The sequence below is a fragment of the Hemitrygon akajei genome, chromosome 3, assembly GCF_048418815.1.
Source record: "Hemitrygon akajei chromosome 3, sHemAka1.3, whole genome shotgun sequence".
Lineage (NCBI taxonomy): Eukaryota > Metazoa > Chordata > Chondrichthyes > Myliobatiformes > Dasyatidae > Hemitrygon > Hemitrygon akajei.
The window spans coordinates 23,616,733-23,639,561 of NC_133126.1; the positions used below are offsets into that span (position 1 = coordinate 23,616,733).

General features: G+C 42.4%; 1 protein-coding gene across 47 annotated transcripts in view; it reads left to right on the plus strand.

The window, feature by feature from the left end:
• The window catches only part of nrxn3a (neurexin 3a), a 2,216,268-nt gene that overhangs the window by 2,151,059 nt on the left and 42,380 nt on the right, over nucleotides 1-22,829 (plus strand). For 27 of the 47 annotated variants that reach the window (XR_012098174.1, XR_012098176.1, XR_012098179.1 and 24 more), the window contains one exon: nucleotides 15,122-15,209. Coding sequence is in view for 41 of the 47 variants with exons in the window: in XM_073039307.1 (XP_072895408.1) it covers nucleotides 15,122-15,209 (88 nt within the window). In the remaining 6 variants the exon portion in view is untranslated. The remainder of the gene's footprint in view (nucleotides 1-15,121; nucleotides 15,210-22,829) is intronic. The other 20 variants (XR_012098175.1, XR_012098177.1, XM_073039310.1 and 17 more) reach the window with 1 other exon arrangement.

Genomic DNA, 22,829 nt, shown 5'->3' on the forward strand with positions numbered 1-22,829 from the left:
ACACCTTGGCTCATTCTAACATTGTGCAGTTCCTTCACTCATTGAACTGAGTACATACACGGCCTTTGCAGTGCTGCCTGTTGTACTTTCATGGAACACTGATTCCCTCAGGCGTATCTCGGCACATTAATATTCATAAGCTATCCACCTGGCTTTGAAGATCTGTAAATGGATCTCAGAACGAAATGATTCTCTCGAATGGAAAATCTGTACAAATATCTCCTGCTTTTAACAGCATGCTTCAGTATAAGATGCAGTTGACTGAAGTGTACAGGATATCAGTGCTCCTTCCTCACCCGCTGTCTCCGTCTTTGATTTGAGGGTTTCCTTCATAACTGTATCCCTTTGTCCAAATACCAAGCAGGGCCAACCAGCATCATCCGTCATTACATGGATCCACATAGGGCCCTGTTTCCCAAATTCAGAAAGGTTACTCATTAAGTTCAAGTTTAAAGTACATTTGTTATTAAAGAATGTATAAATTATACAACATTGAGATTCATCTCCTTCCAGGCAGCTACAAAACAAAGCAAAAGAACCCATATTAAAAAAAGATTGTAAAATACTCAGAAGTGTCATTAAAAAATACTTAGATATTTGCTGCTGATAAGTAGTCTCTGGACTTCACCAGTGCCATCTTATTTATTTATTGAGATACGGAGCAGGATAGGCCCTTCCAGCCTTTTGAGCCGTGCTGTTGAGCAATCCCCCAATTTAATCTTTGCCTAATCACAGGACTGTTTACAATGTCCAGTTAACCCAACAACTGGTATGTCTTTGGACTGTGGGAGGAAACCCATGAGTCACAGGGACAATGTACAAACTCCTTACAGCAGCGGTGGAAATTGAATGTGGGTTGCTGGTACTGTAACCACTACGCTACCGTGCTACCCCATCATAAACCAGAAGTACAAGGACTACTACCACTAGGGAGAAGGTACAGGAGTCTGAAGACCCACACTCAGTGATTCAGGAACAGCTTCTTCCCCTTTGCCGACAGATTCCTGAATAGACAATGAACCCAGGAACCCTTCCTCATTTTTTATTTTTCTATCCACTAGTTGTAGTAATGTTGTCTTTGCATTGTACTGATGCTGCAAAACAACAAATTTCGCATGATGTAAGACAGTGATGATAAACTTTTTTCTGGTTCTACTGCTCAAAACAACTCAAACAAAGAGAAACGCATGCAAAATGCTGCAGGAACTCAGCAGGCCAGGCAGCATCCATGAAAAAGAGTACAGTTGATGTTTCGGGCCAAAACCCTTAATTAGAGTCCTGATGAAGGGTCTCAGACCGAAACATTGATTGTACGCTTTCCCATAGATGCTGCCTGGCCTGCTGAGTTCCTCCAGCATTGTGTGTGTGTTTGCTGCTTGGATTTCCAGCATCTGCAGATATTCTCTTGTTTGTGATCACATGCAGTTCAAGACAGCCCATAGAAATAGTGACACAAGAGATTCTGCAGATGCTGGAATCTGAATCAACTCACAAAACACTGGAGGAACTCAGCAGGTCTGGCAGCTTCTAAGGAGGGAAATGTTTTCCATTCCAGTCAATGTTTTGGATCAGACCTCTTTATCTCAACTGACAAAGAGACTCAGTCCAAAATATCAATTCTACATTTCCCTCCATAGTTGCTGCCTCACCTGCTGAGTTCCTCCAGTGTTTTATACTTTGTTGTAGAAACAGCTGATATCTATAGAATACATGGAGACAGATAATATCTATGATATGTTTGGAGAAGGGTTAAATGTATAATCAATAAAAAAAATAGGAAATATGAGATGAGAAAACAGCTCCAAACCACATTAATAACACACACAAAATGCTGGAGGAGCTCAGCAGATCAGGCAGAATCTATGGAGAGGAATAAACAATCAACATTCCAGGCCAAGGTCCTTTATCAGGAATGGAAAGGAAGGGGGAAGAAATGAGAGTTAGAAGATTGGGGGAAAGGGAAGGTTCACAAGCTAGAAGGTGATGTTTGCAAACAGGTGAGAGGGAAAATTATTGGATGGGGAAGTGGGGATAAAGTAAGAAGCTGAGAAATGATAGGTGGAAGAAGTACAGGGCTGAAGAAGAAGCAGAGGAGAGGTGAATGGTCCCGAGGAGAAAGGGAAGGAAGAGGGACACCAGCTGGAGGTGATAAGCAGGTGATGAGAAGAAGAGGTAAGAGGGGAGCTAGAATAGGGAATGGAAAAAGAGGAAAGGGGAAGGGAGGAGGAATTACCAGAAGTTAGAGAAATCAATTTTCATGTCATCTAAATCATCTTAATGATTTAGGGGTTGACTGTGTTTTATCATTCATTCATCTGGGTAGATTTTTCATCGACAAGTAGTCTCATTCTGTGTTTTGTATTATTTTTATTCACTCACCCACCCTGGTTGTACTCAAAATCTGCTTTGCATGAGAAACAAATCTTGCCTCAGTATCAAGACTTCCACAAAATAAATCCCCCCGTCAGGGAAGAGATATGGATACCACCGCTTTAACAATAAGATTGAAGGAGAATCTTTATAAAGATGTTGCTGGGGACTTGAGGACCTGAGTTACAGGGAAAGGTTTAACAGGTTAGGACTTTATTCCCTGGAGTGTAGGAGAATGAGGGTAGATTTGATAGAGCATTACAAAATTATGAGGTGTATAGGTAGGTTAAATGCAAGGAAGATTTTTCCACTGAGTTTCAGTGAGACTAGAACTAGAGGTCATGGGTTAAAGGTGAAAGATGAAATGTTTAAGAGTAACCTAAGAGGGCACTTCTGCACTCGGAGGGTGATGCGAGTGTGGAACGAGCTGCCAACAGAAGTGGTGGGTGTGGGTTCAATGGTAACATTTAAGATAAGCTTGGATAAGTAGATGGACATGGGGGATATGGAGGATAATGGTGCAGGTCAATGGGGCGAGGCAGAATAACAGTTTGGCATGGACTAGATGGGCTGATAGGCCTGCTTCTGTGCTATTAGGCTCTATGACTGTATAACACAGCTGATGAAAGACAGCAGCATTTAATAGACGCTTACAAGGGCTATAGATAGGTTGAAAGCATGCAGTCTCTTTCCTCCTCAGGTTGGGTGAAACTAGAATCCGAGGGGGACCAATGTTCTTTCAGGCAGGTTTACTAGAGCTGATGGCAGTGATTTAAACTAATTTAGCAGGTGGATAAGAGCCAGTATAACAGAGCTGAGAATGAACCAGCTGGTTTACTAGTAGATGACTGGTGTAACGTGAATGTAAGGAAGGACAAGCCAGTGATTGGGTACAAATGAAGACAGAGCAAAGAGTTAAGTGTACCACAGAGGCAAAATTCAAAAGGGCGAAGAAGACAGCATTGAAGGTGCTGTATTTTAATACGTGTAGCATTTGGAATAAGGTGGACGAACTCATGGCACAATTAGAGATTGGTCAGTATGATGTTGTGGGCATCACTGAGTTGTGGCTGAAAGAAGGCACAAGGACATACATAGTCAAAGGACTTACTTTGTATCGAAAGAACAGGCAAGAAGGCATAGGCGGTGGTGTGGCTCTGCTGGTAGGAGATGGAATTACATCTTTAGAAAAAGGTGATATAGGGTCAGAGGATGTTTTAATCTTAGTGGGTGGAGTTAAGAAACTGCAAGGGTAAAAAAATACATTATAGGAATCATATATAGGCCTCCAAATAGGAGCCAAGATGTGGGGTTGAGATTGCAAAGGGAGCTGGAAAAGGTATGTAATAAGGGTAATGACACAGTCATAAGAGGAAATTCAGTGTGCAAGTGGATTGGGAAAATCAGGTTGGTGTCAGATTGCAAGAGAGGGAATTTGTTGAATGCCTACTAGATGGCTTTTTAGAGCAGCTTGTGCTTGAGCCTACTCAGAGGAAGGCTATCTCAGATTGGGTGTTGGGCAAAAACACAGATCTTATTAGGGAGCTTAATGTAAAGGAACCCTTAGGAGGCAGTGATCATAATATGAATGAATTCATACTGCAATTTGTGTAGGGAGAAACATAAGTCACACGTATCAGTATCGTAATGGAATTAAGGGAATTACAGAGGCATGAGAGAAGAGCTTGCCCAGGTGGATTGGAGGAGGATACTGGCCCGGGATGATGGCAGAGCAGAGGTGGCTGAAGTTTCTGGGAATAGTTCACAAGGTGCAGGATAGATATGTTCCACAGAAGTTGTTCTCAAATGTGAGGGGTAGGTAACAATAGGCAATAGACAATAGGTGCAGAATTAGACCATTCGGCCCTTCGAGCCTGCACCGCCATTCTGCAATCATGGCTGATCATCTACTATCAATACCCGGTTCCTGCCTTGTTCCCATATCCCTTGATTCCCCTATCCATAAGATACCTATCTAGCTCCTTCTTGAAAGCATCCAGAGAATTGGCCTCCACTGCTTTCTGAGGCAGTGCATTCCACAGCCCCACAACTCTCTGGGAGAAGAAGTTTTTCCTTAACTCTGTCCTAAATGACCTACCCCTTATTCTTAAACCATGCCCTCTGGTACTGGACTCTCCCAGCATCTGGAACATATTTCCTGCCTCTATCTTGTCCAATCCCTTAATAATCTTATATGTTGCAATCAGATCCCCTCTCAATCTCCTTAATTCCAGCATGTACAAGCCCAGTCTCTCTAACCTCTCTGCTTAAGACAGTCCGGACATCCCAGGAATTAACCTTGTGAATCTACGCTGCACTTCCTCTACAGCCAGGATGTCCTTCCTTAACCCTGGAGACCAAAACTGACATGACCATGGCTGACAGGTGAAGTTAAGGACTGCATAAAAGCCAAGAAAAGAGCATATAAGGTAGCAAAAGTGAGTGGGAAGCTGGATGATTGGGAAGCTTTTAAAATCCAACAAAAGGCAACTAAAAAGGCTATAAGAAGGGAAAATATTAAGTATGAGGGCAAAGGAGTCAATAATATAAAGCAGGATACTGAAAGTTTTCTTCAGTTATAGAAAGAGTAAAAGGGAGGTGAGAGTTGACATTGGACCATATGTCACCATATACTACCCGAAGATTCATTTTCTTCCAGGTATTCATGTAGAACTACACACAAAGATTGACATACAACTGATGTGTGTTTGTGACTTTGTAGATTTGTTTTGTTTCAGAAGCAATTACAAACTTAATGAACAATGCAGAAGGTGCACTGAGATGTTCTGCGGTGAAGTTCAAGACCCACAGGGGCAATTAAGATAAATCTCAGAAGATAATTTTTGAATTCACTCCCTGGGGACATAATCTCATCTGCATTGTTCATTAAGTTTGTAATTGCTTCTGAAACAAAACAAATCTACAAAGTCACAAACACACATCAGTTGTATGTCAATCTTTGTGTGTAGTTTTTCCATTGATGCTGTTGTATTTTGTTCTACATGAATACCTGGAAGAAAATGAATCTTCGGGTAGTATATGGTGACATATACATACTTCGATAATTTACTTTGAACTCTGAACTTAGAACTTAGAACACAAGAGATTCTACAGATGTTGAAAATCCGGATCAACACGACAAAGTGTTGTAGAATGTCAGCAGATCAGGCAGCATCTATGGAGAAGAATAAATAGTCGAGTTTTGGGCCAAGACTCTTCACCAAGATCCAAACTTCAAGATTGTTTAATGTCATTCCTGGTATACAAACGTAAAGGAGAACAAAATAATTATTACTCTGAATCTGATGTGGCATATGAAAATCACCTGAAGATAAAGAATACAACAATATAAAAACACAATAAATATAAATAAATAAGATAGCTTATATATATGGATTGATTGTATTGTCATAAAATGACACCATGCACAGGTATGACTGTACCTAAGGTGACTCTGGCAGGAAATGATAAAGTAATGGTCATGGGGGGTGTGGTTAATGGGTGAAGGTATTGATCAGCCTTACTGCTTGGGAAAAGTAGCTGTATTGAGAATAGTGGTCCTGGCATAAATGCTACGAAGCCTCCTCCCCTATGGGAGTGGGACAGACAATAGTCATGATACTGCTGACCTTTTTCCAGCACCTTTCTGTATATATGTCCTTGATGGCAGCTAGACTGGTGTTTGGTGATGCATTGGGCAGAACTGACTACCTGTTGTAAAGCCATCCTGTCTGCTGTAGTGCAGTTTCCGTACCATGCAGTTCTGCTGCATGCTAGGATGCTCTCTAGTTCACATCCGTAGAAAGTCATGGGTATCGGCGTGCATAGTCCAGCTTTCTTCAGCTGGACTGAAAAGGAAGGGGGGAAGAAAAGTTCTTCATTTGTGATCATTTGTAATCTGTCCCTTTATTTTGAAGATACCCTTAGTAGGTATGGCAGTGGCAATATTGCTGGGCTGTGATCCAGATGTCTAGATCATTTCTATGGAAATGTGAGTTCAAACCCTACAGCAACTGCAGTTCAAAATTCAAAGTTCGTATACAATCTCAAAATTATTTTCTTCCAGCAATCACAGTAAATCCAAAAAATACAATAGAAAGACTGCACCCAAAGGGGCGGACAACAACCAATGTGCAAAAAAACCCAACAAACTGCAAATACAGAAAGAAAGAGGAATATGGGAATAACAATAATAAATAAGCAGTAAATATCAAGATCATGAGATGAAGAGTCCTGGAAAATGGGAACAGTTCTGTGGTGGGGCAAGTGACGTTATCACACCTGGTTCAACAGCCTGTTGGTTGAGGAATAACACTGTTCCTGAATCTACCTGGCAGTGCTGGCCCCAAGGCTGCTGATGGCAGCAGCGATAAGAGAGCATGCCCTGGATGGTGGGAGAGCTTGATGATAGATGCTGCTTTCCCGTGACAGTGCTCCATGTAGATATGCTCAGTGCTGGGGAGGGCTTTCCCCGTGATGGGCTGGGCTGTATCCACTAATTTCCGTACAAGAGATTTGGTGTTTCCATACCGGGCCGTGATGCAACCAGTCAATATACTCCCTACCACACAGTTATAGAAGTCTGTCAAACTTTTAGACGACGTGTCATATTTATGCAAAGCTCTAAGAAGTTACAGGTGCTGCACCCAGGACAGATCCTGTGAAATGATAACACCAAGAAATTTAAAGTTGGTGACCCTCTCCACCTCTGATCCCCTGATGAGGACTGGGTCATGGACCTCTGATTTCCACTTCCTGAAGTCAATAATCATCTCCTTGGTCTTGGTGACATTGAGACAGTGGTGTCATTGGCAAACTTAAAAATGGAATTGTTTAAACTTCAAGTAATTAAATGAGTCTGGAATTAACATATTATTGTCAGCAGTGGTCACCAGGAAGATGATGGATTTTCTTAAAACCTATCTGATTCATTTGTGCAACGCACACAAGATGCTAGAGGAACTCTGCTAGTCAGGCAGCATCTATGGAGGGGAATTTTAAAAAATCAATATTTCAAACTGAGACCCACCATTGGAATTATAAAGGGAGTGTGCAGAAGCCAGAATAAAAAAAGTAGGGGAGGTCTGAAATGTCAACTATTTATTCCCCTCCATAGATATTTCCTGACTTGCTGAGTTCCTCCAACATTTTGTGTGTGTTGTTCAAGATTTCCTTCATTTGCAGAATCTCTTGTGTTTGTGATTCATTCATGCCCTTCACTGACAGAGATCTGACCTGTTTGTGACTGGAGTTTCAAGGGCTGACTTTGCCCTCTAATGGCCTATACAGACACTGCACTCTGTTGCTGCCTTCCCCAGCGATTCCACAACCCATGAACTAGTATATTTACCTCATCTCCAGAGGCAGCCACTACCACCCCGCACTCCGCCCCCCCCCATCTGTTCCTGTCAAAAGGATCCTCTGATCTACACGAATCACTGGAGGGGTCGAGTTCAGATGAATTTTACTGAATATTGAAATGCCTATTTAGACTGGACATGGAAAGGATGTTTCCAATACTGGGGGAGTCTAAGACCAGAGGGGACAGCCTCTGAATGGAAGGATGTCCCTTTCGAACAGAGATGAAGAAGGATTTCTTCAGCCAGATGGCAATGAATCTGTGGAATTCATTGCCACAGAAGGAGACTAAGTCATTGGATTTACTGCAAAGGTTGATGGGATTTTTGAATAGTACGTGTGTAAAACGCTATGAGAAGGCAGAAGAATAGGGTTTAGAAGGGTGAAAAATCAGCCCTGATCGAATGGCAGAGCAGACTTGATGGCAGCCAGAAGATGGAGTTGCAATGTAGGGATCTGGTTCAATCAGGGAGACTCTGAGCAAATCGAGGGGAAAATGAAGATGCATGATGCGCTTTGGTGTTTGTGTGTGTGTCTGTGTGTGTCCATTTTGAGTATGCGTGTGTGTGTGTGTATGTGCATTTAGAGTATGTGTGCGTGCTTTGATGTGCGCAAGCGCGCTTTGGTGTATGTGCGTGTGTGTATGCATTTGGAGTATGTGTGTGTGCGCACTTTGGTGTGTATGTGTGTTTGCTTTGGTGTATGTGGCTGTGTGTGTATGTGTGCACGCACACGTGCTTTGGTGTGTGTGTGTGTGTGTGTGTTTTTGTGTGTATGTGTGTGCGGTGTGTGCTTATGAATGGTTGATGTGTGTGTATCTAGATGAGCATATGTGTGTGGTTGTGTATGCCTATGTATGTCTGTCTACATGAGTGCACAAGTAGGTCTTGATAGTTGTGTGTGTGTGTGTGTGTGTGTGTGTGTGTGTTCATGCGTGTGCTTCTTCATGCATCTGTGAGTTTAGGTATGTGTCTAAGGATTTGTGGGTATGTGTGCGATATGTGTCGGGCTGTGCATTTATGTGTATGTGAGGGTGTTTGTATTTTTACGTGTGTGTACTGTTTGCCTGTGCATGTGTATATGAGGGTGTTTATAGATATCATACCTCTATTGGTGTGTCTCAGGCAAGGTAATTAAAAGAAAGCCCATCTCTTGCTGCCTGTTCTCGTTAAGGGTGATGGGAAGAGTTGATTACAGAGGTGATGTGGTGAGCAGCGTTATACTTCCAATTGAAAAGCTGATATAATGCAGAGGTTTCACTCCATGTGAGAGCTTCTCTTTGTGCAGCCTGTTCCACCTCACACCAAGAGCTAATCTTCTCGGCCAGGAGACACGTTTAATCCGAACTCTTCGATAGCAGCGGCCAGACAATCTGTCTGTGAGCACGCTGTCCTTGACAACTGTAAAACCCCAGCTCAAGCACACAGCACAGTCGGGTCAGAAGCAAAACGTGTTTCACAAAATGGAACATTCAGTGCATGTGTCTGGGCTTCTCTTCTCTAGTGTTGGTGGTTTGGTGAATCAATGCAGGTTCAGATTTACTTATCCCATGTACATTGAAACATAACCACGAAATGCATCATTTACGTTAACAACCAACATATCCAAGGATGTGCTGGGGACAGCTCAACATTCTGGTGCCAAATGTTTAGCGTGCCCATGATGTTCAACAGCAATATTTGTACATTCTTCCTGTGACACATCGCTTTCCTCCTGGTGCTTGTGGGTTATTGATGATTTGGCAACATGGAGGTATAGTGGTCAACGTAACTCTATTAGAGCGTTAAGATCAGGGATCAAAGTTCAAACTAAATTTATCATCAAAGTACACCTATACTACCCTGAGATTCATTTTCTTGTGGGCATATTCTATCAATCCATTATAGAATCAGTGAAAGACCACACCAACTTTGCGTTCAACCAGTGTGCAAAAGGCAACAGACTGTGCAAATACAAGAATAAAGGAATAACAATTTGTGACAATTAAAGTTCATCTTCAATTGGCCACTGTAGTCGAATCTGTGGGGGGAGGAAGGGAGGAGTTCATAGGAATGCCCTTGAATATCAGAGAGTGGATATCTGGGCCAGACCAGGTAAGCGTAACAGATGTGTTTGAGCCAGACGTGTCTACATAAGAATCTACTAGTTTCATGGCTACTGTTACGAATAATAGCATTTTATTTTAACTCATTTTGGCTTTAACTGGATTTAAATTTCAGTTCATTCAGATTTAATTGGATTTAAATTTCCATCTGCTGTGTGGGATTGGAATTCACAAGCTCATCAAAAGAGCCACAATTCTCCATCCCTAACCTGCTGAACACTGTATTTCCATCATACTTCTATGTTTTTACTTAAGATTTCCAAAATTTGCAAAATCTCAGGTTTTTCCTTTCGAGGCGCTTATGGTCTCTGTTGCAACGGGCACAGTGGAGAATATCCTGACTGGTTGCATCACAACCTGGTGTGGGAATGGCCAGGAACAGAAAGGGCTATAGAAAGTGGGCGATACAGCGGAAGCCATCAAGGCAAAGTCCTCCCACCATTGTGCATACTTGCAAGGAGCTCTGCCAGACCAAAGCAGCATCCATCATCGAGGGCCTCCACCATCCAGGTCACACTCTCTTCTCACTTTTCCCATCAGGTAGGAGGTACAGGAGCCTTAGGTTCCACACCACAGGTTCAGGAACAGTTGTTACCCTGCAACCATCAGGCTCCTAAACCAGCATGGATAACTTCACTCATCTCAACTCTGGACTGATTCCACAACCTACAGACACACCTTCAAGAACTCTACAACACATGTTCTCAATATTATCTAGCTTTTATTTAATTTGCACAATTCATCTTTTTTTGCACATTAATTGTTTGTCAGTATTTGTTTTTCATAATTTCTTTATTTTCCTGTAAATGCCTGCAAGAAAATGAACCTCAAGGTACTATATGGAGACATGTATGCACTTTGATAATAAATTCACTTTGACACCAGCCCCCCCAACCCGTTATTCACGGCTCTGGAGTTTAGAAGAATGAGGAGGGGGTTATCTCATTGAAACCTACCAAATATTGAAAGGCCTAGATAGAGCTGATGTGGGGAGAATACTTCCATTAGTGCAGGAGTCTAGGACCAAATTCAGCCCCTGAATACAAGGATGCCTCTTTACCTGGGCCCAACATATCGATGCAGCTATAAAGAAGACAAGACAGCAACTATACTTCATTGGGAGTTTGAAGAGATTTTGTATGTCAACAAAAACATTCAAAAACTTCTATAGATGTGCCATGGAGAGCGTTCTGACAGGCTGCATCACTGTCTGGTGTGGGGGTGGGATGGGGGGGGGCGGTACTACTCAGGACCTAAAGAAGCTGCAGAGGGTTGTAAATTTAGTCAGTTCCATCTTGGGTACTAGCCTACGAGGTACTCAGGACATCTTAAAGGAGCAGTGTCTCAGAAAGGCAGTGTCCATTATTAAGAACCTCCAGCACCCAGGGCATGCCTTTTTCTCACTGTTACCATCAGGTAGGAGGTATAGAAGCCTGAAGGCACACACCCAGCAATTCAGGAACAATTGCTTTCTCTTTGCCATCCGATTCCTAAATGGACATTGAACCCGCGAACACTACCTCACTTTTTGAAATATATATTATTTCTGTTTTTGCACGATTTTGAATCCTATTCAATATACCGTAGATGTCGGATTATAAGCCACTACTTTTTTCCCACATTTTGAACAGCTTTGAACACTGCGGCCTTTACTACGGTGCGGCTAATGCATGATTTTTTTTCATGCCGCCAAAAACATTTTGCCTCGTAACAGTAGACCAATAAAATTGATGAGTAGTTCACAGAGGTCCAATGAAATTGTACGATAAATCAAGCGCACTTTCACAATTAAATTATTGTAAATCAGTCATTTGTACTCACCCTCATCAACATGGAAAACACTCGAAGAAAAGCATTGTGCTGCCTTTATGGCAGTTATTTAGTTTATAATATTTTCGCTTAGTAATTCATTTGTTAGTTAAAGTTAGAAGTGTTTTAACTATATTTGTTTTCTGTACTACATCCCGGGATGCTATGACGTCACACCCGGTTTCGCCGCGTCTTGTGGGAAAAATGCCGGTTTGCGATAAACGGGAAGGCGGGGGGCGAGCGGCGGAGCGGCGGAGCCAAAACGCTGCTTTTAAGTTAAAGGCGATCAATAACTTTTCCTGGTAAGCTGCAGTATATATATTTTTTACCAGTCGTTAGGAGATATTGGAATGTTGTTCAGTAAAAAAGTATACGCAACGTATATTTAAAAGTAGCCGCGTTACAGGCACGGTTCGAAAAAAAGCATTTGCAATATGTATTTGTTTATGTTACCATATGGATTTAATTAAAAGTTAAAAAATCCTCACGTGTAATATCTTTCTGTGTAAATATCTCATATTACAACGTGGGACACCTGCGGCCGAAAATCCGGTGCGGCCTAAAATCCGGTGCGGCTTGTACAAGTAAAAAATTGATTTTCTTTCTAAAATTAGAGCCAGCGGCTTTTAATCAGGTGCGCTCTGTAGTGCGAAATCTACGGTACATATAATGTAATTGATTTACTTATTTATTTATCTTTTCCTTGCATATTATGTATTGCATTGAACTGCAGCTACTAAGTTAACAAATTTCACAACACATGCTGGTGATAATAAACCTGATTCTGATTCTGAACCTATTTGAGGAGGAATTTCTTTAGCCAGAGGGTGGCGAATCGGTGGTATTTGTTGCCACAGACGCCTGTGGTGACCAAGTCATTTGGTATATTTAAAGTGGCGGTTGATAGGTTCTTGATTAGTCAGGTCATCACAGTTATGGGGAAAAGGCAGGAAATGGGGTTGAAAAGGAAAATAAGTCAGCCGTGATCAAATAGCTTGGTAGAGTCGATGAGCTGAATGGTCTAATTCTGTGCTTCTCCGTGGATTGTCACCTTGTCGTGGTGGAGAAGCTTGTGTGGTCCTGAGATCCCGAGAGCGATGCCGTCTGGAGCTATGCTCCTGTTAGGGTCACCCATGGTGGTAAGGTCAAGGGTGAGGTCCCTGACAAAGGTCAATCCAACCAAGACCTCAACGGTGAAACAAGCGGACAAAGTTACTTCGAACTCAGCGGCTGTGAAGGCTGCAACAAATCCATCACCTCCAATCGTCGTGGTTTCCATGCCATTGGAATCAGTTGGTTGATTTGTGAAGTATCGTGTGCTTCTTGGAGTGCAACATCAAACACATGTTAAACAAATACACGTACAGGCGTCTTCGCTCTGTGGAAACGGAATGAAGACCATCATCCTCGACCTCGAGGGATAGCCACAACAATGACGAAATCTGCTCCAATGCCTCATGATCTTATGGTCTCCTGGGAGATCTCCGTGCACTTATTGAACCATGTAAGATTCTGAGATGACTTCACAAGGTATATGCTCAGGATATTTACCTTTGTTCGAAGGTTATGAGGCATAACTACTGAATGAAAGGATGTGTATGTACAATTGAGGGGAGGAGGGATTTTTCTCAGAGGTCCTTGAATCTTTGCAAGTCTGAAATAAAAATAAATTATGATGATAATAGTTAGCAGGTCAGGCATCATCGGTGGTGGGAGTAACAGTGTTAAGATTCCAGATCAATGACTCAGCTATTTGCTTTTGAACTGCTGTCAAAGCCACCACCATTTCTAAGCCAAACCATGCATCTTCATGTGGCACTGAGGCTTAATTGCCGCTTCACTAGCCCCAATGCCCTGGGTTCAATCCTGACCTCCGGGGCTGTCCACATAGACTGAGTATTTCCCACATAAGTTTTCCTCCAGTTGCTCCGGTTTCCTCCCCCCCTGCCAGAGTCACGACGGCTGGCAGGTGAATCAGCCACTGTAAGTTCTCCCCAGAAACGGTGGAAACGCTGAGGAGTTTAAAGATTTAACTGCAGTGAAGGTAGTACAATAAGGTGCAAGATCAAAACAAGATAGATTGTGAGATTAAGAGTCCGTCCTATGGTACAAGAAATATAAATAAATGTGATAAGTCTTAAATCAGTGTGGGGAAAAAAGGGAAGGATTTTAAGTGGGGACTGAATGGTCAGCTTGAGCACAGTGACGCGGCCAAATTGTGCTCCTATGACTAATGGTCTGATGGTCTTATGGGCTCTCTCCAACAAGATATCCATTCATCACAGAGAGATGTACTTCTAAAGTGCAGCGGTTAGCGTAACACTTTACAGCACCAGCTGTAAGATCAGGGTTCAATTCCCTTGGCTGTTTGTAAGGAGTTTGTATGTTCTTTCCGTGACCATATGGGTTTCCTCTGGGTGCTCTGCTTTCTACTCGCATTCCATAGATGAGCAGGCCGGGGTTAATAATTTGTGGGCACGCAATATTGGCGGTGGAAGCATAGTGACACTTACGGCTGTCCCCAGCACATCTCAGACGTTGGAGCGAACAACACATTTCACTGCGTGTTTCAATGTACATGTCACAAATAAAGCTAACTGTTAAATCTTTAAGTTGTTCTACCCTGCTGTCAAAAGACAATTGAATGTTTCCCTACTACCACAAGTTGGACGCTTGACCTCAAAACTAGGACTAGAATATAAAAGCAAGGATGTAATGTAGAGACTTCATAAAGTTCTGCTGAAGCCTCACTAGGACTGTTGTGTGCAGCTTTGGGCTCCTTATCTAAGAAAGGATGTGCTGACATTGGAGAGGGTTCACAGGAGGCTTGTGAAAATGATTCCAGGATTAAAAGGCTTGTCATATGAAGAACATTTAATGGCTCTGGGTCTGTGCTCACAGGAAATCAGAAGGATGAGGGATGATCTAATTGAAACCTATCAAATGTTGAAAGGCCCCAACAGAGTGAATGTGGACAAGATCCTTCTTATGGTGGGGGAGTCTAAGACCAGAGGACACAGCCTCAGAATAGAAGGGCGTCCTATTAGAACAGAGATGAGGAGGATTTTTTTTTTAGCCAGCGAGTGGTGAATCTGTGGAATCTGTGCCACAGGTGACTGTGAAGGCCAAGTCATTGGGTACAGTACACTTGAGGCAGAGATTGACAGATTCTTTATTCGTCAGAGCATGAAGGAATACAGAGAGAAGGCAGGAGACTGGGGCTGAGGGGGAAAATGGATCAGCAATGATGAAATGGCAGAGCAGACTCAAAAGGGCCAAATGGGCTAATTCTGCTCCTATATCTTATGGCCTAAGGACTTAAAATCTATCTTGCTCTGAATGTTATTGTTTACCCCCACCGCACTTCAAGTTTTAAATCTGCGGAACATGGTGCACAACAGCATGCCCTTATCTTTGTTTTACTTAAGCAGAGAGCTTCCAGCACTCAGGCACTCACTGTTTTCCCTCTTTGTCCTGCAGGTCACCGATGACTTGATCGTGTCCTCAGCCGAATGCGCCAGTGACGATGAGGACCTCGATGAGTGTGAGCCGAGCTCAGGTGGGTTAGGTCAGTCCACTTTCGCTTGCTTCTTTTTTTAATTCTACCTTTCTGCATAAATAATGTGATAAAAGTAAACCTGTTGAATAAATAGTAATTCAAATGGAAACCAGCTTCAGGTCCCCATGGAACTATGCGGGAGAGGAAACCACTGGCTTAAAGATATAATGCAGTGAACAACATTTCTTTTGAAAAGGTTATTTGATCAACAAATGGCAAATTGAAATGCCCAACATGCAATCCCTTCAGATTGTCATCAGAAGTGAAATGCTTAAGCAGGAATAATAAAGATTTTACATTAATTGTGTTCCCACTCCTCGCACAGGGCCCAGGGGACTCCCAAAAGTGGTTTACGTGGTGCTCTTCAGTGCTCTGATTTGGTCACTCACTCGGCTAAATCCAGCTGCTGAGAGACAAAATTAGTCACGGATTCATGCACCCTGTTGGCCTGGCTGATGCTTCAAAATGTGGCTGTCAGAACTGAGAATGACTGCCAATGTTGCAAAAGACCCTTTTGCCTTGACTTCACACTCACTGTTTTGTTCGCTCACCGACGGAAACATTTTGCTTGCTTTAGCCAGGCAGGCCTGTGATACTGAGCTGATGTACTGCAACTATTAGGCTGGTTTCTTTTCTTTCTCACCCCTTTCAAGACTTAGGTTATTGTAATAGAGAACAGATATCAAAGAATTTCTGTGTATGAATTTCTTTTTGACATAGAAGTATTTTGTAGGCTCATCTACATATTTAATAATATATATGCATACATAAGAGTATGTACATATATATTTATGTATAAACTAGTGCAGATATGAAGAGATATTGAGAAACTAATTTGTGCAGCAAAGTACTTCCCTGGGTTTGCACTTTATTTTTTTAATTAATATTAAGTAACTGTTATTTTATATTGACTGCCCAAACTCCCATAAGTCTTAAAAGATTCCCCAAGTTTTATAACAGCTTTCATTTTACTTTGGGCAAATATATATCTGTACATTTACAATTTTCTATTTGAATTGTAATAAAAGACAGACCTCAACAGTCCTCAACCATCCAATCATGCGTTTACACAGAAATTCACTCCTTCATTCTAACCCCCAGCATTAGCAAGCCAACAGACGCATGCAGTGGTGTTTTATCTGCCTGTTTTAAGTTCAATTTATGTTGTTGTCAAGCACCAGTAATATATATGACATTGTTCACTTTTTCACTTCATCATGTACCGCATGTAATTTTGGTGGTGGTTAATAATAATAATATCAATATATATATTATAGATATATATATTCATTTATATTTTGTAAAAATCAAAACTCAGAATCATTTGAACTTCTTTTTTGAAGACTTTTTTTTACTTAAAAATAGTCGTGATTATTTTTTTTCAATCAAGATTTTCTTTTTGGAAAAAAAAATGTCTTTTTTTTTCTCTGGAGGCAACAAAATCCTTTCTTGCCATCGAACCAAAGCAGCAAGGATGAGTCTTCCATCCTGGACTGCCAAAGAAAGTTGTGTAGGAGCGACTGCTATCAGTGGGAATAAGTAGAAAGCTGTGCCCCCTTCTCCGTTTCCCCTTTCCCTCCCCTTTACTCCCTTCCTTGCTGTCACTACTCTCTACAGCCTTAACATTTCTGTTCTTTCAAAAGACTTCCTTTAACCAGATGATCATTTAATTCAAGAGAACTATAGATGGCACAAAAAGAATTTTATTGTCAGGCGCCATTGTTATTTTCTCAGTAATTTATAAATTCATGTTTGATCTCGTACAGCAGCTTTTATCCGTGGCATGCCACAGTGCTGACAACTTCCTAACAGCTACCTGTTTCATGACTCTCTAACCAGTGCATGGGCTGTGATGGTGCCATTGTGTGTCTCATGGGGACCCATTGGGGACCAGTCATCCAACCTGCTGTGTGCATTCAGACAGCTGTTTATTTGTTACCAGTTGTGTCATTGGTATCTCAGAGCCACCGCCTCTCAATCTCCTTCTGTTCTCCTTTCTCGGAGCTGGTTTGTGTCTGTGATGACTGTTGTCAATGTTGTGACGTCATGTGATTCTGTTCTCTGTTTTCGTAGAGGTTTGTTAAAACTCCGCCCCCCCCCTTCTCTTACCCAACCTTCTCTTGCCCCTCTGCATCCCCAAAGAGGAAATTCCTAGAAGGACGATAGACAGGCAAAAACCCTCAAAAATAAAACAAATATGTTGTCAAGTTATTGATAGACACCTCTCCAGCTCAGTGATATTTCTCCAGTGGGAGATGGTGATGGCATCAGATGATGCAGCACCACAAATTGGTATGACATGGGGGAAAAACGGGTAGAAGATGGTTAGAGATGGCACGTACGGTCCTTCTTGCAGGTTTCTGTCCTGAGAGTCTGCAGCAGAATATCTTTCTGAGGTATTATTTATCTCTTTCAGATTTTTAACATCTTTCTGACATCTTTTCTAATTGTGTATTGGGGAGGAGAATCAGGATTCATCAGTGTTTCTGTGTCAGTGATAAGAGTATAAGATCTACCCAAGCAGATGGGCAGAATGGTCAGACAGTGATGGGGCTGTTTCATCTCTGTCCAGCAATGATTGTATCTATCTAATTAATTGATTATTCATTCATCTATTTAGTTAGTTAGTGTTTACTTATTTAATATTTACTTCTTTATTTGCCCACTTATTTACTTACTTATTTTTAAACCTATTTATTATTTTCTATTATTTATGTGTTATTTGTATTTACTTATCTATTTATTTGTTTATTGATACATCACGGTAACAGTCCCCCCAGTGATCCCATGCCACCAAATTACACCCGTCTGAGCAAATAACTTACTAACCTGCAAGTCTTTGGACTGTGGGAGGAAACTGGAGCACCCAGAAGAAAGCCACACGATCACAGGGAGAATGCAGAAACTCCTTATAGACAGTGTCGGGACTCAAACCCGAGTCACTGGCACTGTAATAGCACTAGGCAACCATGCTGCCCAACCACTCCAGCAGCATCACCCAAACATGAAACTCTACCATTAGGCCCAAGATGAACAAGGAAAGTCAACACCCACATGACTAATGAAACTCTAACCCATATGCCTTTGGAATGTGGGTGGATGCCCTCACAGTCACAGGGAGAACATGCAAGTTTCTTAGAGACAGGAGAGGAATTGAACCGGGGTCACTATAATCACGGTCCCATGTCACCCACGTTCCTCTTTCTGATGTCTTCTCCAATTGGGGAGGGGTACAGTGGGGAGATTCAGGATTTATCACTGTCCCAGGAACATGGGAAGAATGAGTGGATAGTGATGGGGTGGTTTCATCTCCATCCAGGGACTTAGGAGTGTTGCTTGGTGCCTGAAGTGGGCATCCGCCTTTGCCCTCCTAAGCACGTGTCTGCATCTAGATTTAATTGGACCCTGTAACCCGTGACCATGAAGCTATCGGATTGTTATTAAGAACCCGCCTGCTTCATTGATAGTCCATAAGGAACTAAATCTGTTGTCCTTTCCCAGTAACTCCATATCCATCGACTTCTGAGATTGACCGCTAAGTCACAATCCTCTATCACATCACAATATGACTTCCACCACACTGACCTCAATGATTGAAGATCTGCATCCTTCAGAGCCATTAGGAACGAGCAATAAATGCTGGCTTTGACAAAATGGTCCATACCTTGTGAATAAATGAATTCCATTATTCAAGAAGGAAAGTAGGGAAAATCCTGGAAACTATAGTCTGCTGAGTCTCAAGTCAGTGGTAAGGAAATTACTGGAGAGGATTCTTAGGGATAGGGTTCATAAGCAATTGGAAAACAATGGCCTCATTAGGGACAGTCAGCATAGCTTTGTGTTGGGCAAGTCGCGTCTTATTAACTTGACTGAGTTAGATAATCACACTCCAAAGCCAGTATATCTTGCCTCTGGTCTTCCTACTTGAGGAAAGATATTCTGGCTTTGGAGTCATCACAGAGGAGGTCCACCAGGTTGATTCCGGAGATGAGAGGGTGAGCCAATGAGGAGAGATTGAGCGATCTGGGACCATACACATTGGATTGCTGGGGATCTTGGTGATGATGAAGCCTCCGTCGGTCAGGGTTGACTACGGATGTTGTATCCTAGCTGCCTAGGCACACATGCCTGGGCAGTACGTAATGGAGAGCAAGCTGTTGCCCATGTAGCAAGCTCCCCATTTCCACAAGTCTGTTGAACCCAAAGGAACGGCAGAGACTGATACAGGATACAGTTCAGCACCAGCAGCGTCGCAGGAGTTGCCAGCCTGCATTGAACTCAACATTGGTCCGCCTTAGGGATTCCAGCTCCCGATCTTTCCCTCTGGGTTTATTCCTTAAGCCTTCCCCATGAGTGGATGTAACTGCAAGGCAGCGGAAGTTTGAGATCAGAAATTTCCTTCCCCTAGATGAGCTGCCAACCATGGCTGACGAGCCCCATCTGCCTGAAGCAACTGGTTTTAAGGTGCCAGTCACCCACCTTTCCCCCTTCCCCGTCAGTAGAAATGGTTTTGCTAGGCTTAGTAGCTAAGCCACAGGTGAATGCCAGGAGCTGGACTTGGTTGTCAGAGGCTATTTGAGATGCACGCCATTAAAAGTAGTGGGAGCTTATCCCCCATTACCTCCTCTGGCAATAACATCCTTAAAGAACCTCCTTAAAGAGGGGATCTTATAGAAACATAAAGCTATGAAAGGAACAGATATGATAGAAGCAGGAAAGCTGGTTCCATTGGTATCTGAGACAAGAACTATGGGACAAAGCCTCAAGATTCTGGAGAATAGATTTAGTTTGGAAATGTAGCAAAACTACTTTTTCCAGAGAGTAGAGAATTTGTGGAACTCTCTGTCCAGGGAAGCAGATTACCTTATTAATTATATTTATGACACAGTGGGATAGATATTTGCTTTGGAGGGAATTTTGAGTTATGGGGAAAAGGCAGGTAGGTGGAGCTGAGTCCACACCCAGATCAGTCATGATCTTATCGAATGGTGGAACAGCTTCTATGGGCCAGATGGCCAACTCCTGTTCCTATTTCCTACGTTCTTAGAGTTGTTTTGAGGAAGTGATGAAGGTGATTGCTGAAGGTTGAGCTCTGGATGTTTGTCAACATGGATCTTAGTAAGTTGTTTGACAAGCTCCCTCACGGGAGGCTCATCCAGAAGACAGAGGGTAGAGGGACTGATTCTGGATGGAGCTCTGTGAGTAGTGACATTCCATAGGGATCTCTACCGGGACCTTTACTGTTAGTGATGCGTATGAATGACCCAGATGAAAATATACAATACTGTGCAGAGGTGTTAGACACACGTAAAAAAAATCTGTTAAAGCGAAGATGCTTTCAAAAATAATGAATTGAAAATGTTTCTGAATATCAAAAAAAAACTGTAAAGAACAGTCAACAGTAAAAAAATTAAATCCAATCAACATTTGGTGTGAACACCCTTTGCCTTTAAAACTGCATCAATCCTCTTAGATACACTATTGTGCAGTTTTTTTATTTTAAAAAATCAACTGGTAGATTATTCCAAGCATCTTGGAGAACTTGCCACAGTTCTTCTATAGACCTTGGCTTGCTTCTGTCTCTCAATGTAATCCCAGACAGCATTGAAGACATTGAGATCTGGGCTCTCTGGAGGCCATACCATCTGAAACCATATAAAAAATCTAGGGTGCCTGAGACTTTTGCACAGTACTGTTACTGTGGGTGGGTTACTAAGTTACTACCAGAGAGCATGAATTTAAGGTGAGAGTGGATAGGTTCAAAGGAGATATGAGGAGCAAGTTTTACACAGCAAGTGGTGGGTGGCTGGACTGTGTTGCCTGGGGTGGTGGCAGAAGTAAATACACTATGGACACTCAAGAGGCTCATAGAAAGGCACATGAATGTGCTGGGAATGTGGGATATGGGCATTGTGTAGGCAAATGGGTTTAATCTGATTGAACATTGGATTATTAATTTATTCAGTCTGGCACAATATCGTGGGCTGAATGGCCTCTTCCTGTTCTCTGAATAAAAAGATCTTCCTTTCTTTGAGGGGTTTGGACTGCACTTTTCTTGTCTTGGTTTGAGAGGTTTTGGTGGTAATAACAGAGTTCCACTCACCAGGACCAACTCCAAAGTTGAGAAATGATTGTCTCTGAGCAGTAGACTGGTATCTGTAAATGTGTATTGATTTAACATGGAACATAGAGAATGGAACAGAACAGGCTCTTCGGCACATGAGGCAGCAACCTTTTAACCTACTCACTACAGAAAGAACGTGGAAGCTTCAGGGATGCCAGAGGAGATTTAACCGATGCTGCCTGGATTGGAGAGCACGTCCATTGAGGAAAAGTCGAGCAAGCTAGGGCATAGAGCATAGGGAGGACAAGAGTGCAAGGTGATAAGAGGTATAGATCGAGTGGCCATAAGAGATAGGAGCAGGATGAGGCCTTTTGGCCCATCGAGTCTGCTCCTCAATTTTATCATGGCTGATCTGTTTTCCCTCTGAATCTCATTCTCATGCCTTCATAACACCATCAGTGGACAGCCAGATCAGTCCCAAGGTGGAAATGGCTAATATGTGGGGGCTTCATTTTAAGGTGATTAGAGGAAAGTAACTTGTCAAGAGTTAAAATGTCAGAGGTAAGATTTTCACGCAGAGTGGTAGGTGCATGGAACATACTCTAAGTGAAGAAACATCCCCTCAGATTCCCCATAAATATTTCACTTTTCACCTAAACCTATGATCTCTAATTCTAGTCTCACGTAACCTGAGGGAAAAAGCCTGTTTACATTGACCCTATCTCTACCCCTATATAAAATCACCCTCATTCTCCTACACTCAAGGGAATAAAGTGCTAACCTATTCAACCTATTCAGCCTCTTCATATTGTAGATTAATATGTATTAGTTATTAGTATACATTAATTAGGATAAATGGTTGTTATGGACTTGGTGGGCTGTATCTCTCTATGACTCCAGAGTGGGCTCTGAGTCTCCAATGAGGTCCTGATCACAACCCTCTGCATCTCTGTCCAAAGCTGGTTAATAGCTTCTAGGTATTTCCAATACAGTCAGGGGGGAAAAACTTAATGTGTCAGGTCACAGACGCTTTGCCAGCACAGGAGATTCTTAGGAACTCCCCTTGTCTGCGTGTCTTCAGTCACTTAGCTGTTCTCTTCAGGATTAGAAAGCCAGCAGCTACTCATAACTTAAGTCCTCATAAGAGAGCAATGATCTGCCTCAGGGAGTTGTGAAGGCTGGAACATAGAGCATAGAACATACAGCACAAAACAAGCCCTTCAGCCCCATGATACTGTACCAACCTGTCAACAAACTTTGACATCAAACTAACCCTTCCCTCTCTCCATTTTCCTTTTCTAGCTCTTAACTCTCCTAGCCTTCCATTTTACTTTCATTCATGCCAATCTAAGAGTCTCTGAAATGTCCCAAATGTATCTGCCTCCACCAGCGCCCCTGGCACATGCTCCATATACCCACCACTCTCTGGGTAAAAAACCTTTCTGCCCTCCCTCCTACACTTTCCACCAATCACTTTAAAATTGTACTCCCTTATATTAGCCATACCTGCCCTGGGAAAAGGTGCTGCCGACCACACAATTCAAACATCTTATCATCATACATGC